This window comes from Cibotium barometz, chromosome 8 (assembly GCF_041138505.1).
Source record: "Cibotium barometz isolate CiBa-2024 chromosome 8, ASM4113850v1, whole genome shotgun sequence".
Classification (NCBI taxonomy): Eukaryota; Viridiplantae; Streptophyta; class Polypodiopsida; order Cyatheales; family Cibotiaceae; genus Cibotium; species Cibotium barometz.
In genome coordinates this window covers 38363581-38381261 of record NC_141053.1, presented here as the reverse complement: position 1 = coordinate 38381261, position 17681 = coordinate 38363581, and the positions used below count along the sequence as shown (strand labels likewise).

The following is a 17681-nucleotide window of genomic DNA, read 5'->3' as shown; positions in this document are numbered from 1 at the left end:
AGCGAGTTTTCAAAATGAATTTTAGAAAATAATATTAGTTTACATAGAAAAAGAGATCATTTAAAATATTGAAAACTTATCGATATGGGATTTACAAAATACCCCTTGAATGCACGTGACATAGAGGTTTTCTATAGAGTGAACCCCCTTCCCATTTGGCTAAAGAAGTATTCGTAATTGGTGTTATGTGAACTATTCCTTGTCAAAGGTGATTAAAATGCATATTGGGGTTGGAAAATTTGCAAGGGTGTCATAGAGTCTAGGTAGTCTTGTGCATTGGAGAATGCATTGGACTTCGAAGTATTAATGGGTGGATACTTGAAAGTGGGGCTAAGGTAGACTTATCAAAAACCTTACCAGAAAAAAGCGAGTCAAGTGGGTGTGGAGGGTTGAAGATCTTAAAATGGCTTCTTAAGATTGTCTAAAGATCTCTATGTCTTTGAGCCGAAAAAGTACTTATGGTTGCTTGACAACAAGTATCCTTACAAAATATGAAAGAATATGAAGACCGTATCCAAAGTTGAGCTTAGAGTGTATTTCACTCATTTGTTCATTCTTTTTTTTTCAAATAGATACTTGAAATTTGTGGTTATGCTTACACCACAACTTTAAAAGAAATTTCTCAAAAGTCATATAAACTCTTTAGTGCAACGCTAATAATATATTGTCAACCCAAACCGAATCCATATTTTGGAATTCCTTACACCATAACTCTGAATTTGTTTTCTCAAACATTGATATACACGCTTTGGTGCAATGTTTAAACTATGTCAACCCAGCCCACAACCCAAGCTTTCCCCCATTTTGTTGTAGTATGTGCTTGTGCATGAGTGTAGTCACGGCTTTAGTTGATCAGGCTATTTTCTCCTTGTGTCATTCTAATTAGGCACTTCTTCTATCTTTTAAAAATATTAATCATCGTCTCGCTTTGTGACAATATGTGCATTGTCTCGCTTTGTGACAATACATGGCATTATCACATGTGATACAGCTAGTAGTTCTATAGCTTATGCGTGAGCCATGGGCAAATTAGACAAAATCTTTGACTGAGCAAATACGCACGGGTTTAAAAAAGCAACCACATATCAGGGTTACTGAATCAAATAAAGATTTTCCTCACTTTTGATTTTCACCATACACTCCTATTTTCACTTTTTAAACTTTACTATACACTCCTATTGATTATCAACCTTGGCAAGATCTGCTTAATGCTTCGTGATACAGAGAGTGATGCTTTCTATAAATAAATGGATTCAACGAAGCACTTGGTAATGCCTCGACTATTAAATCATTCCGCAGCTGCATGGCGTTGGATTGATCTGATCTAGTTATATTATTATGGAAGCATGTTGTCTCCTATTCTATTCTTTTCTACTCCGCAAAGTGGAGAGGTGAAATAAACGAGGGGAGAGAGAGAAAGCGCGAGATGACATGTTTTCGCTTAATGATCTCGAAGTCAATAAAACGTGCAATTTCGAAATCTATGGAGTAGTTTTCTTTAATGATCAGAGCATTGCATAATCTTATTTTTTGTGGAGATATTTTGCGGAATGAAGTGTAAATCAATTAGTAGAAGTGCACGTGAAAAAATTAGGTGTATATTGGACTCTGGAGCCCAAGAGTGGTGACGTGCATATGAGCATGAATCACGTCGATGATGATGGGCGGAGGAGAGGTTTTTCTCGGAAAGGAGGAGCGCAAAGTGCAATTAAACCATTAGCATACTATGAATGGAAGAAGAGAGTGCAGCCATGCAAAGCAAGATAATGGCCACTGCATAAGAGCAAGTGGTGTGGGTGGGCGTCCTTGTCCTAGGAGCAGTAGGTTGGCACAATAATAATCGTGCGCAGCCTTTATCCTAATTGGAAGCTGTGTGCTCTGGAACAGTATTTTTGGATCAGAAGTCGGGGTTATAAGATAGCCCCTCCGGGAGCCATTTGCAGAGCCTTGCCGAGTGTACTCAGAGCCTTCTACATGGCAGCTTAACAGTTTAGAGAGAGAGAGAGAGAGAGCGAGAGAGAGAGAGAGACTAGGGAGGGGGGCAGAGAGGATGGCTTCGGCTTGCACTACCCTCTTGCTGCTTCTAGTCATCGCAACCGCCACCACCTCGCTTCTGCCCTTCTGCGACGGCTCCTCCCGCCGCCTTCTATATTACCATGGCCCGCGACTTGGTGATGATAATGCTAATTACTATGGTCGTGATGATGATGATGATGGTTACGATGGTGGTGATGATGATGGTTACTACGGTGGTGATGATGATGATGGCTATTATGGTGATGATGGCAAGGACCAAAACATGCAGCCCTTTCCCTCTCGTCAAGACAATTGCCCGCCACATGCTCCCCTACCATATTCTAATGGTAGAACGGCGCACCGGGGTTATTTCGACCGTCATGGCGCTCTGCCTCCGGCTCAGCCACCCCCGCGCAAAGGAGAGCAACTCCCTCTCCCGCATCAGGGCGTCATCGTATCCCCTCGCTCGCAGCCATCACCAGCTCGCGCAGTCGTAGCCGCCGCCCCTCCACCCTCTCGACCCCAAAGGGCCGCTGGAAGTCAGCATGCGGGCGCTGCCAACTCGCCAGCCGCGAACTCACACCGCATACCGCAGGGGGCGCTTCCTCCTGTGGCCCTACCACCTACACAACGCTCATCTCACCTTCCTCCAATACCGACACCATCTTCATCACCATCTACTGCACCTGCATTATCTCCCTCTGCCAGCTCGCCTGCCCTAGCGTCATCAAGCCCACCGGTAGAACTCGCCCCTACACACTCTTCCATTGCCGTCGACCCACGTCTATCAACCCCACCGATACGTCAAGGTGCTGCGCCTGCTCTCTCTCCTTCCATTAATGATCAATTTACGCCGAATACCTCTCCTGCCTCCGCTCCAACTATCTCTTCGCCGGCTACAAAATCACCCTCGCCGCTATCACCCACGTCGTCACGTCTCTCCAATGCCTCCTCAACCTCTAAGAACACGTTTCCATCTCCTGCAATATCTGTTGCACCAGGTGCACCATCGCCTTCCTCTCCCGCACCTGCGCAGCTCCCATCATCCTCGACGCTACCAGCAGACCTTACCCCTACACCCTCTCCATCCACTAGCGATCCACCATCATCAGTATCGTCGCCTCTCACCGCGGCACCTTCCTCTCCACGTGCTTCTGCGCCAATATCAAGCTTTCCAGCTTTATCGCCTTCACCCACTGTTAAAACCATTGCTCCCAGTCCATCATCATCTAGCGCACCTGTATTATCACCTTCCGCCACCTCACCTTCCCAGCTTCCAACTGCAGCCAATGCGTCCGTCTCTAGTTTGTCTCCGAGGTCCTCGCCTTCTGAAAGTCCACCAGCTAGCTCACCGTCCCCTACAGCTACTGCGCCACTTACCGGGCTCTCTCCGTCCACTGATAATCCATCTTCATCGATATCGTCTCCCAGCACCTCTCCATCCAATTCCACCCCACATACTTCTTCCCCAACATCAACGGCACCAGCTTCATTGCCTTTATCCACTAACATTGATACCCCTGCTCCCACTCCATCACAATCTAGTGCTCCCACCCCTGCATCATTATCTGGTGCACCTGCATTATCTCCTTCCACCAACTCGCCTGCACAGCTCCCAACTCCGGCCAATGCGCCAGTTCCGATTAACTTGTCTCTGACGCCGACGCCGTCACCTTCACCATCTCCCTCAACGCCGAATAACTTATCTCCCACGCCATCTCCTTCGCAAAGTCCATCAACTAGCTCACACTCTCCCACAACGTCTACTACAGCCCTTGCACCATCGCCAGCTTTCTTCAATTCATCTACCCAATCCACTTTATCTCCATCCACATCCTTAGTACCCAGAAGTAGTGATGCTGTCACAAGCACTATTTTCAACCCCCCATCACCCACTCCTACATCACGAGGTAGTCAGTCGGCTGGCCCTGCTCCTGCAGTCACACCACCATCTAGTACCTCTTCCATCCAGAGCCCCAGCAGGACTACCAGTTTAGCACCTTCGCCGACCATGAGCCTCCCTATGTCACCCTCTCCATGAGGCCAATACACACAGGATGTGTTTTGAAAGACTAATAATAGAAGTAAAGCTGAAAGGGATGAGAAGTACTTCTTGGAATCTATTAAATAAGGTGTTCTAATGGAGATATTGTTACTCTTTAGAGTTTACTACAAGTACAAGTAATACGGAAATATAAGGAATACTGCGTTCAAAACCAACCAAGCCATCAATAATTGAACTAATATAAAGAAGCATCATACAAGAAGGGGACTCTCTATTATACTAAAAATTGTAAAAAGACTAATAGTGCTGAAATTTAAAGCCTTTAGAGGGTTGTTAAGGCGGAGATAGTAGGTAGATGGCTTCAGGAAGATGTATTGCATGATACGGTGGTGCCCAAAGTCTTCTACTTAGTCAAAGGTTTTTTTAATGTCTTGTTTGTTAAAGGTTATTCAATGACAGAGCTGTTTGCAAAAGGTCCCCTCTTCTTAACACATTAGTTGGTGCATGTATTTCCATTTGACCCACTTTTTGATGTTAATAAGAGTCTTCATAATGCATGCCCTTTGTGGGTTGAGATTGTAGGCCTTCATCCCTAGCTTATAAGGCCGGCTCTATGGGATATTGCTTATTCTTTGGGGCCGGTGATGTATCTTACAAATGATGAGATGGGTGGTAGATAGGCCAATAGTGTCTCTATCTCATGGAATAACACCAGAGATACACCGAAATCAGTTGAAGTGGATTTAGGAGATTTGGGCATCTTAGAGTTGGGTCTTAAATTTGGAGCATTCCAAGGAGCCTCCTTGAAATGTGGAGGGTTTGGGAATATAGCAAAAAATTGTATAGAACACTCTATGGGCAAAGGGGAAGGAGGCAAACAAAAATAGGGAAAAAATGAATTAGCAGCTAGTCAAGAAATGGAAGCTAAGGAAAGAGAAATGATAAAAGATGGAGGTGAGGGACACTCTGAAGGGGAATGGGTCAAGGAAAAAGGGAAAACGAGTGTCAGATAGCCAAAATGGAGGTTAGGAAAATCCATTCCAATCAAGGGGTAGAAGGAAAACACAACAAATCCCAAGGTAGCTTGAGTCGCTTAATGTATTACAATCCCTATAGTCCCTTGAGGGAGGGGGATAGTGGCCCTTCTTCGGAGCAAAGATTTGATCATCTAGTGGAAGAGGCTTGGAAGGGTATACAAAAAGAAGATGAAGCTATAAGGGAAGGGGAGGAGGTTGATAAGGTCCCAGAAATGGCTCTGTCTCATGAATAAATCTATAGAATTCTCATGGTGCACATGGAATGTAAAAGGGATAAAAGATATAAAAAAGGAAGGCTTCTTTTTGGGGGCTAGTTAAGTAATGGGGATATTAGGCTATGGCCATTTAGAAGCATAACCTTTTTGGAAATACCTTTAGAAGGAATAGGTTCAAAGATTGGATGATAATGTATAAAGGAGTGAACGCAGGGTATAGTGGTGTTATAACATTAGTAAAGAATGATCTCAATCCCAGTATCATAGCTAATCACCCCAATGGTAGGATTCTTGTAGTAGAAATTTTGGTGAGGTGGAGAAAGAATCTGGCTCATTAATGTTTATGAGGCTCACAACCATAAGATCAGGAGCGAGATGTGGAATTGGATTGCCAATTTGAATATCCAGATCCCTTGCATTCTTTTGGGTGACTTCAATATAGTTGAAAGATTAGTGGATAGGTGTGGGGAAAGCACTATTCTTATGGGTAAGGAAAAAGGAAAATGGGTGGAAGGGGATCTGGGATTGGTTGATATCTCGAACCTAGGTGAATGGAGAGATAACCTTGGGCAAACGTACTTTAGCTTGCAATATATCTCATCCTCTTCCAAAATTGACAGATTTTGTTTTAGTCAACAAGCCCCATGGGTCCTTCACACTCTGAAGGTATCCATTGATTCTAGCACTGCTTTATCTAATCATATGCCCTTGAAATGGTTTTGGCAGAACTTTCTCAGTTCTCCCCACAAGGAAGCTAAGAGTTAATAACCTTCATCTTAAGAATGCCCTATTTATTGAGTACACAGAGGAGGTTATTGGGAGGCTAAAAAGGAGAGGTGTGTCAGATGGATGGTTCATGGAGGCAGTTTGGATCACTACAAGGAAAAGCGACCATAGACGCGTTTTGATAACGTGCTTTAAAATGTTACGGGCACGTTTATAATCACATTTATAGACACACGTCTATATGCGCATCTATACTGATATAAATGCACTGATAGATGTGCATATAGACGCATAAATAGATGCCTTTATAGCCTTTGTTATAGATGTGTTTATAGATGTGATCTAGAATCAAAAAAAATTCCAGAGAGCTGCCTGTGCAGATGTACAGCTGCATTTTTTACACATGCAGCTACATTTTTTGCACAGGCAGCCCTCTGGTTTAAGGTTTTGCTTACTTGTACATAGACGAATCAAGATCAGCAAAGATATCAACATGAAAACTTAAATTAAAAATAGATATGCACATTAAGATTTGTGAACACACTTCGAATATTGATTAAAGAAGATGAGAAATTACATTTTATATCCAAAAATTTCTCCATACATGATCATAGCCACACAAGGCTTGAATAAAAATATAGATACATAAAGAAGATGAAAAAATTCATCTTATATCCAAGAAATTATCCATACATGATGGTAGCCACATGAGGCTTGAAAAAAAAACATAGTTGCATAAACCAAAACTATAAATGAAGAAAAACTACAAGGAAAACTACTCAGAGGAGTCATCACTCTCCGAGTCATCTTGTCCTCCTTCTTGTCCACCTTGTGCCTACACAAAGTGAAGATTAAAAAAAAAAATAGAAAGTATTATAAAGGTCAAAACATGTTTTGTAAATAAAAACAAAAAGTATTACCTGCATTGGTGTTCTCCTTGCTCGATTGTATTGTTCATCTCGGAGATGATCCCTTCATCATGAAGGTAATCCCATGTGTCTCCTCTACTATGGCAAAGATGGTAGTCAGTCTCTGCTAGGGTAGGATCTCTACCCACAATGTCACACTACATCACAAGACAAACATTATAACACAACTCAAATAGAGAGAATACAAAGAAAAGACATGAAGTTGCACTATACATACAAACTCGGCCTCCCATGATGCATGACCTCCATATCCAAAGTGCGACGATCCATATCGCTCCATTTGTATTCGCCGCGCTTCTCTTTGTTGCTAGTTCACTACTCCTTCTAGGAGCTCCTTCTTGGCTTTCTTCCACTCGCCCCCTATGAGCAGTAGATGGCTTGCCGTGTCCATTTTGATTGGCATCTATTCGATCTTTCTCCTCCTTTGCATGTCTCCTTATTACTAGAAAAAATCACATCCAACCATGATGACTGAATATAGTGGAATCGAAATCAAAGGGTGGTCGTGCATAAAACATATACAAGAGGCTATGTACAAAAGCCAAAAAACCACATCCAACCATGACTGAATATAGCGGAAGACCTATGCATGAATCATATGACCCCCTATGTCAAATGGAAAGGATAGAGGGCTCCCGTCATCTCGATGATGCAGTTATCTATGAAACCTCCTAGATCAAAAGGAAATCCGAGGCATGCAAAATCCAAGGAAATGGCCCCATGATAAACTGTTGCAAGTGGAATCGATAAGGAACCACTGTCCGATGACGAATCTAGTCGAGTATCCTCGAGGATCAAAGGGACACATATGGTATACACCTCGAACCATCGAAGATAGAGTGGTAGTAGCTCTTGGATCAAAAGGAAAGCTTGACTCCAAAGAGATAGTAACCCCAGGGTCAAGAGGAAAAGTCATAAGCCCATCCTCATGACCACACTATAAATCTGGCATGAAAGGTATCCACCAAAGAAGCTTGAAACTCTTGACTAGAATGTCAAGTGGTCCTGGCACAAAAGAATCATCGTGTAGGAGGCTAAGACTTGAATATGTCATGGATGCACTTGAATGTCGAGCCACATATCCAAAAACTATGCTCCTCAAATGGCAAAGAATGCATCCAAAGAAAAATGTCCTGAGTCCAAAGAACACAAGATCGTGTCGACATCCATAGGAGCCAAATGAACATAGCTCAAGGTTGGGGGCTCATGTAGAGTCAAATGTGAACTCATGCCTCCGTCATATGTAGCACCACTCAAGAAGTCTAAAACATGATCCAGCATATCTATGTATGTATGAGTATGATCCGGCCCATGCACCTATGTATGGCACTCTATATGTGTGTGCACCTCTAGAATAGAAACTGGATCATCATAAAGATCGTCATCTCACTAAGCACTAACCTAGTGTCTACACAAGAGGTATAAGTGGTATCAGTCAACTCACTATCAATGGAATCTCCAAGGCCACTAAGGTCATCCCCAAAGGGATAAACCAACTCCATCACTGGTGTCCCTATATGACCTAAATCCCATGATAGATAAATCTCCAGTAGTACTGTATCTAAGGAAATACCTAGATCAACTGTAAAATTCTCAAAGTCAACATCATAGGATATGCTAAAAATATGATCAATATGCATACTCCTACGATGTCTCACCTCTATGAGCTCATCACTACTTTCATGCACTATCCCTGAGATTGCTCAATCACAAAAACTTGATCCACTCAAATGCTGCCAGGAATGCTATAAAAACTAGGAGTAGTCGTCGTATCCAAAATCTCTCTAGATGTAACAAATCTAGAGAAGTAGACCAACACATCTAATACTAAAACCTCGGGTCTATGCTCCTCATGGCCCTATGATGTGCTCAAAGACATGTGAAGTGTCAATCCCATGTGGTATTGAAGATGTATGACTAGCCGAATGATCATGACTAGACAAATGCCCATCAAGATCATGGAATGCATCACTATGGTCATCTAATGTATCCCTATGATCACTAGGAATAGAGATAGGTAACTCTATGATGCTCATAATGCTCGATGTGCTCGTCGCTACCATCCCTCCCATCAAGATCATGCCCACATGATCTAACTCACACACATCACTCTCACTATCACTATCACTATCACATACATCATCATCATGAACATATGTGTCAGTGGCATCGTGTGCATGTGTATCACTATCATTCATGTGTATGTATGTGTGATACATCAATATCATCATGTGTGTGTGTGCATGATACATCATCATAGGTATGTGGTGTGATACATTAATGTCATCACATGTATGTGTATGACCATCACCATGTGTACATGTATCTACATCAACATGATGATGATCATCATTATCCACATCATCATCCACTAAATGCATGTCATAATGATACCCATCCTCAGGTATATAGTCATCTCTGCTCACAAATGTAGGGCACTCAATCAAATCTCCACATACATCCTCCCATGCAATCAATGCCAAACCATCCATGTAAAGATAACCACATAGATTCTTAACAAAATCATCATGTGTAGAATGTCTAGACTATCTAGCACAAACATCCTCATCATCCTCACATACATCCTCCCATGCAATCAAATCCCCACATACATCCTCCCATACAATCAATGCCAAACCATCCATGTAAAGATAACCACATAGATTCTTAACAAAATCACCATGTGTAGAATGTCTAGACTATCTAGCACAAACATCCTCATCATCAAATAAGTGTCTAAACTGGCTAGGTAATAACATTTGAAGCTCAAACATCCATATGTGACATGAATATAATGTGTCATCATAGCATTATGTTGGTGAAGAAGGATCTAGAGGTTAAAGGTATGATGTGCCAAATGTATGTATGAACTCGGCCAATCATATGTAGCTCATCACCTGAAATGGCAAATCAAGATGACGGCCATTAGGCCAGAGTGATAGGAAACGAGTAGATATCGCAAGATCAGATGGTGGGTAGCACGGCGATCGTAGGCGGGGTAGAAGTAGTAATGGAAAATCATGTCGTGCCACCAAAGCTTGAAAGTGTAGAAACAACTCTAAATGTGCTTAAGAATCAAACACTGCGTGTGAAAAAGGTACCAATATGCTCAAATGGTCACTCGAACATGAAAAAAATCCAAAACAATTACAAAATGCTTAGAATGACCACCCATGCATGAACAAGGGCTAAGATGCACATGTGAATGTCCAAAATACACTAAATTGCCCAAAGTGTGCATGTGAACACCCAAAATACGCCAAATCGACCACACGGCACACTAACCACCACCACGAGGCTCAAAACATGTGAACAACCTCAAATAAAACATCAACACGTGTGACACCCCTCACACATGTGAACAATCTCCCAATATGCGCACACTACACATGAACTATCTCCACAAACTCAAGGCATGAGGATGAACTCCATCACCGCATGTGAACATCCCTAACTCAATGCATACTTATCATGCATGGGAAACAACAATAGCACAAGTGAGGGTCGGGTGTGTAAATGGCCAAGCAATAAATGGGAAATGTAAAAATGAGTGAGAACAAGCTACAAAATGGGCTAAGTGATCAAAAGCCTAGGGTGTGGGTTGGACAAAATGAATGGGAATAGAAAATGGCCAAAGTATCCAAGGTAAACCAAAGTATATGGGTGTGAAAAGGCTAAGAGAGAAAGAAAGAAAAGAAAACCTAAACGTTAGACTTACACATTTTTTTTCTCTCCTCTACTTCTCCCTCTCACATTGGCACCTCCTCTCTTCTGTTGAGCCCGTGTCTTCTGCTGAGCTCCTCCTCTGTTGAGCTTGAGCAAAACATAGCCACGCTCTTTGAGCAATGATGGCAAGAAAATTTGTATATATTTTTTTATTGTTGGTTACTGTCAAAAAAACGTGTGTTTGATGGCTAGTTGCTATGCAGACACCAGCAAAGCGTTGGATGTGCTTAATGTGCGCCTTCTTCCACTTGCACGCTGAGCCTCACAAAGGTGATAAAGCTTGAAGCGTTAAAAGAAAGAAATGTTGGCTGAGCTACTGCACTTGATGCTGACGTTAGAATCAAGAAACGTTGGCTGAGCTGGTTGTGCCATTGATGTTTGTTGAGCCTCACAGAGGGGCGATGAAGCTGCTGAGCTGGTTACTGTACTCACTAGCAGTGGGTTGGCTGAGCGTTGAGCTCCTGAGCCTCACCTTCTTCCACCTATGCTCCTTGAGTTACTACAACAAAGCAGTGAACGAGATCGCAACGCATGTGCAAGCCGCTGATTGTTTTCCTCAATAAGGGTACACACCCGACATTTCTGACTGGAGGAAACCCTTCGCCATGGCACATGCCAGCGTTGCTCGGCACATCTCAGTGAATCCAAGATTTCTACAAATTTTCAAACGCTTTCAGCTGCAAATGATAAAGTTAAGAATCATTTTAAGAGGATTGAGTTCCAGTCGGAGGCTTAGATATCTCAACTGGTCGCACAGTAATAGGTGGCATGCTCAGCACAGCATCATTACTTGTCATCATAAAGGTTTCTGCAGTAGTAGTAGGAGTTGGTGCTGAGAATGAATTTGTGTGGTTGTTCGGAAGGACATATGTGCTCACACTAGTCTCAACTATGATCAAGCCTTTGCTGTCATCCAAATTAAGTCCAGTGCTAAAATTTGCCTCAAAAGAAACCTCCAAGTCCTTGATCTTCTTGCCAAGCTTGACAATAGTTGCTTTCTCTGTCTTTAGAGTGTCTTTCTAATTGGAATACATGGATGTCTCCTTCACCCTTGCATTGGAAAGTTTGTCCACATCGTCAGAGACAAGTCTTTTATGTCGTCACTACTCATCCTCTTTTCTTTCTCCAAAGTGAGCTCCAAACAGCCCCAACATCATATGTTTCATGGATATGCAATTGTATGTTGGTTGTTTCTTCTGAATAGTAGTAGACACATCATCACTCATGCTCCTTTGTTATCTCCTTTGGCTCTATAGCCTTTGGTAGGAAAAGTTAACTATAAAGTGCTGATGTTGAATAAAGTTGGTTGAGTATAAATTCGTGAGCAATGCACTATGCTTGGAGAAGAGTTGAAACTGTACAGGCACGGCAAGTGATACAAAATATGCTTGCTACTACTGAAATGTTACTCATGCCAGTGGTGTATGGGGCACATGACTCACGCTAGTGGACTGGGTTCAACTCTCAAAAAGGCCATACTTGCAACACAGTGTCAATCAACAAACTTTTTGGATTTATGCACTCGAAATTGTAACACTTGTATACTTTTTCATCAACTAGTTATCAGCATGCTTTCTGCATAATAATAATACTCAGATATGTGTCAATGTGCTAAAATGTTGTAAATGGAGTTTTCTCAACACTTTTCTTGCTTCCTTTACTTCTAATACATCAAGATTTATGCTAATATGTATAGATTCCAATAGATTTGTAATCTCTATCTATCTTCTTTGCAAGAAAGTATCAAGATTAGAAAGATTTAATCAAAAACCACTTACTCTTCTAGTTTTTGTGTCAAGATTTGATTTCAGCATAATAAACTTTGCATAAACTTTAAGAAACTGCATAGACTTCAATGAACTAGAGTAATCTTTAATTTTATGCATAGAATCTACAATTGTTATAATAATCTGTCAGAACTTTGTTCTACACAGCAATCTGTACTCTGCACAATAATCTGAAAACTACACAGTAATCTTGATGTCTGCACAACAAACTATACTCTGCATAAACTTTGTAATCTAAATATTCTGCACCAGTCACAATGAAATTTCTGCAAAATTGCTTCAGCAACCAAGCTTCTTGTAAATATGCTCCAAGAACTCCAAGATTTTGGAAAATATGACTAAAATAGAGGCTTAATGGATTAGTAATTAGAACTATAAGCTCTCTAAGCGATAATGCAAGAAAATCTCTCAATTTAGGTTACTAAAATCTATGTAAACCCTAATTCAAAAATCAAGAAAATCAAGATCAAGAAGATTAAGAAGTTCAAGAAATCAAACAGTAAACTGGATTGGGGTTCAAAAAACAGTGTTTAATGTAAATTTAAAAATGATTAACAGAAATTTCTTTGCCAATCCTATCAAACAAGAGATTAGCAAATCTAAAAACTGTGTGAAAATAAATTTCAAAAATGATAAACACGAATCACTCCCTAAGAAAGGACCTAAGCCAAGACCTCTGATACCAATGCAAGAAACTATGGAAGTGTTGTGTGCAATGATTTTATATTCACGTGATCACAATTTTTTTTTGTTAATAACATGTGTTAACATGTTCTCAAAAAAGCTGGTGGCAAGCGACCTGGTAACCGGATAAAATCCCGCCGGGCTTTTGCTATACCCAGCGGTCCCGCCGGGAAAAAGAAAAACCCGGCGGATCCCGGCGGGATCGTCATCTAGCCCGGCGGGGTACAATTTCCTATATATATGGGCCCGAGGGGGCCCTTTGGGGGTTCATTGCTGACAGCATACACAGGTAATGAAACTTGTGTGTGTGTGTGTGTGTGTGTATGTGGGTGTGTTCGTGCGGGCAGCCGCCCACTGTCGCAATGCGTGGCAGGATGTGGGTGGTCCGCCACACGAGGGATGTGTGTGTGGGTGTGTGTTCGTGTAGGCAGCCGCCCATTGTCGCAATGCGCGGCAGGATGTGGGTGGTCCGCCACACGACAGGTGTGTGTGTAAGGCCATTCTTCGGAATGGTGCTTACCCTGGGGCACTTAGTCGGTAATGCGGCTAGTCTGTGTCCTATGGTAAGTATGGCACACCGTAGCGGTACTAGTCGGTAACGCGGCAAGCATAGTATCGTTATGGCGATGTCACCTTCCCTTCCCTTCCCTTTGTCAAATGCGGACATATGGTCGGTAACGCGGCCACTGTATGTTCGTATCCTATTCGTATTCTCATAGAATCGAGCGGCATTTTGTCGTTAACGCGGCAAGTTGGTGTCGTCCGCTAGTGCATAAATTGTTTTTTGCATATTGCGGCATTTGATCGTTAACACGGTCGAAAAAATGTCGTAAATTTGCTTGCATATTACGGCATATGATCGTTAACGCGGTCGAAAAATTGTCGTAAATTTGTTTGATTTGACTCGTATTGTTTTTATTGTGTTTGATCCATGCGATACTTGGTTGCTAACGCGGCATGAGTATTTCATGGATCAAAGTTTACATCATATTGTCTAAACGTTTTATTTTATAATATCGTGATTCGTAACTCGAAAAATATGAATATCTCTCTCTTCCTACCCCCCTCTCTCTCTCTCATGATACACTTCACAACTCTTTCTCTCTCTCTCTCTCTCATGATACACTTCACAACACGATAGATGTATAGATAAGGATTTCTTTTTATTTCTCTTAAAATATACATAATTTCGAATAATTTTAAATAATTTTATTTTTCTCCCTCTATTTACTTAAAAATTAAAATAGTACATTATTTTCCTCTTTAGGAACTCACAAAAACATTAAAAATATCATCTAATGTTTCTTCTCTCTATCTGTCACACAACTCTCTCTTTCTCTCCTCTCTCTCTCTCTCTCTCTCATGATACACTTCACAATTCTCTCTCTCTCTCTCTCTCTCTCTCTCTCTCTCTCTCATGATACACTTCACAACTCTCTCTCTCTCTCTCATGATACACTTCACATCTCTCTCTCTATCATGATAGGTGTGTAGATGAGGAGTGCTTTAGGATTACAAAACATTATTTTCTTCTCTTTAGGAACTCACAAAACTATTAAAAATGTCATTTAATTTCCCTCTTCCTTCCCAAAAGAGTGCGCATTGCCCAAGATGTCGCTACAACGTCCAGCCAGGCAGATGCAAGTGGTACAGGTGGTACAGGTGTCATTAATCAGACCATCTACAATTCTATGTGCACACATCTCATTGGCATCCCGCACGAGGCTCTGTTCGAAGGGCGAACAATAGGCTCTGGTGTTTTTGGCATAGTAAAAGAGTATACAGTTAAAGGTATATCATTTTTACCGGAGCACATTACTTTTTGCGGAAAGCACTACAAAGGAGAAGGCAGTGCCAAGTTCGAGAGCTTCCAGGGCAGAGCAGGGCATGCAAGTTCTACACCCATCGATTGTTAGGTGTATTGCCTTTACAAAAGAAGCTCCTTGGATCACTATTTTCCCGTACTATAATGGCGGCTCTCTTGGTGACACTCTTCTGAAGGTTCCCTTCAGATTCAGTGAGTTCACCAGAGCAATTTTCCGTTTGGATCGAGGATGGAGACAACCCCCGCCTGATAATATTCCTTTAAGTCATCTAGAACTTTCTAAAATAAAACAAATAGTAATAACCATGCCACATATTATGCATGCCCTGGTGGAAGGCTTGGCGGCAGCACATCTGGCAGGAATTGTACATACCGACCTACACCCATTCAATGTAGTGTTGGATTTTACAAAACAGTTGAAGCCACGCATAGGTATTATCGATTGGGGGTTACTGCTGAGAGCGCCCAAAAACGGGTGTCTCTCAATTTTGTATTTGAAGCAGACAAGAACCCTGAGAAGGTGGCACAAGCGGTTTCCTACGCAGACAGAGAGCGAAATAAACGGCCGTGGATAGCCCCGGAGCTTTATGATCCATTTTTGGCAGATGCATACACTCCTGCATCTGATGTTTTTGCCTTGGGATATTTATTACAAACTTTATATGACTTTTGGCAGAAAGTACAAGAGTTGTGGATGGATAATAGTTCCTATGACAAAGTTACCATGGATACTATTATTCATAGAGTCAAAAATTGGATGTTTCTGCCTAATCGCGATGAGCGAAAATCAATTTTGCAAGTAGTTGAATTTTTTAGATCACTAAATACTGACCCAACGAGGGCACAACGTCCTCTTGTAGAGCTATCGGTGTCATTCACCCCAACTTTGTAATGATACAGTATCAGGAGATTAAGTTTCAGGAATGGCATTTTGTTTCTCTCTTCAAAATTTGATGTGTCCATTGTTTGAAATATTATCTCATTGAGTCTTTGCAATATCTCTCTCCTCTTGTGGTGTTTAAGTTTATGTTTTCTCTTCAAAATTTGATGTGCGCGCATTGTTTGAGGTAATTTTGGAGTCAAGTGGATATTTCTCATCGAGTCTTTGCAATACATATCTCCTCTCATGGTGTTTAACTTTAAGTTTTTGAGAGTAATGGTCAATTTATCTTACGTTGATCTTTACAGTTCATTAAAATCCTAAAGTCATTTATGTTCATGCAAATATGGTAGAGGCGCAAGCAAACGAGCATCAAGAGTTAGCCAAGAAGGCATATGAGCGAATGAAGGCCCTTGCACATGGCCTGACAGCCCGCGAAGCAACAAGAACAGCATGCAGGTTGTCGAAATGGACAAATCCAACTTATGCCCAATGGAAAGACATAAACAAACGCGTAACCACAGAGATGATAAAGGAAATATGGCCATGTCCAGATGGCGAGATTAAGAAGGGAAGATGGAAGATTTCACGTTGCACTCACAATGATATCAAAACTAATGCCGAGCGCATTTTCTTGGAGGTGTACGGTCATCCTCTCCATAATGCCGACGCTCCACTCTATTTTGCTAAGATGCTATATGCTCAATTTATCCTGGAAACTCCAGTGGACTTCGCCTCCAGAGAGGCCACTGTCAACACCCACGACATACGTGAAGAGACAGTGACATTCACAAGGGAAGAACTTGCTCTCATGGTGGAGGGCGTTGGATTAGAGTTCAACAAGGTCAAAGAAAGCTTAGGGCACAGCTAGCAGAGAAGGAGAAAGAAGCTGAGCGATTAACTCAAGCGTCAACTCCTCCCCCGGCCAATAGAGGGATTCAAGAGCAGCTCACAAAGATCAGCCAAGATGTGCATAGCATCTCTTCACGTATTGCTCCTGTGCACCAAGGAAACCACATCTCTCATTTTTTGATACATCCTGATCTTGTGGGAGTTTTTGCTGAGGCTACTAGTTCCTCCACCCCCCAATGTCCTGTATGTTACAAAGTATTCGATGGGTGGAGCGGCCAGTATATACTACCCTATGGACACTACTACCACTTAATATGTTTAGTGAGGCAAATGCAAAATACTTCCACATGTGCATTGTGCAGTGTCCCAATAAATCAAGGTATTTATACAGTGTTCGGCATGGAGCTAGCGAATATAAACCACCAGGACCTTTAGATGCAACTCCTAGTGCAATTCGTAATTTATTTCAAGATGAAAGCTAAGAAAGACAAATCCTACTTTTGTATTGATAATTTCTCCAAATACGATCATTTGTACAAGTACTTTTTATGAAATTAATGAAGTGACTTCTTCCTCTATGTCAGTATCTTGCTCCAAAATTCTTTCACCATTTACTCTCTCGTCTGCTAAATTAAGCTCATCTAAGTCAATGTCTAAATTGTCTTCTATCTCAAGGGTGGTGCACAACGTGCATCCAACATCAAAGTTCTCGTCTACTACATCATCACAATTGTACATCCATCTGGGCATATCTTCTTCATACTCTTCGCTTTCAATGTCTCGCAAGATCTTTTCATTGCAATACATGTAAACAAGTTTATCTGCTCGATCTGCAAGAAGTCGATTGCGAATAGTACTGTGAATATATTTGTACATGCTCCAGTTTCTTTCTGAGCCCGAGTTTGAAGAGCACTGACTTAGAACCTTCATCGCAAGGTTGCGCAATAAAGCATAATGCTCACCACCATTCATCATCCACCACTTCCATGCAGGTTGCTC

The 17681-nt window shown here is 41.8% G+C and overlaps 1 protein-coding gene across 1 annotated transcript; it reads left to right on the top strand.

Moving 5' to 3' along the window:
* The first annotated feature begins 1874 nt into the window (after nt 1-1874).
* Nucleotides 1875-4185, top strand: LOC147636226 (uncharacterized). Its single transcript, XM_086801657.1, has one exon. It carries the CDS (start codon nt 2051-2053, stop codon nt 4055-4057), a length of 2007 nt encoding a protein of 668 aa, XP_086657783.1. The 5' UTR covers nt 1875-2050; the 3' UTR covers nt 4058-4185.
* Nucleotides 4186-17681: the final 13496 nt, after the last annotated feature.

Bases quoted from the DNA above. Each gene is read 5' to 3' on its own strand.
- LOC147636226 (XM_086801657.1), top strand. From the start codon at position 2,051: ATGGCTTCGGCTTGCACTACCCTCTTGCTGCTTCTAGTCATCGCAACC.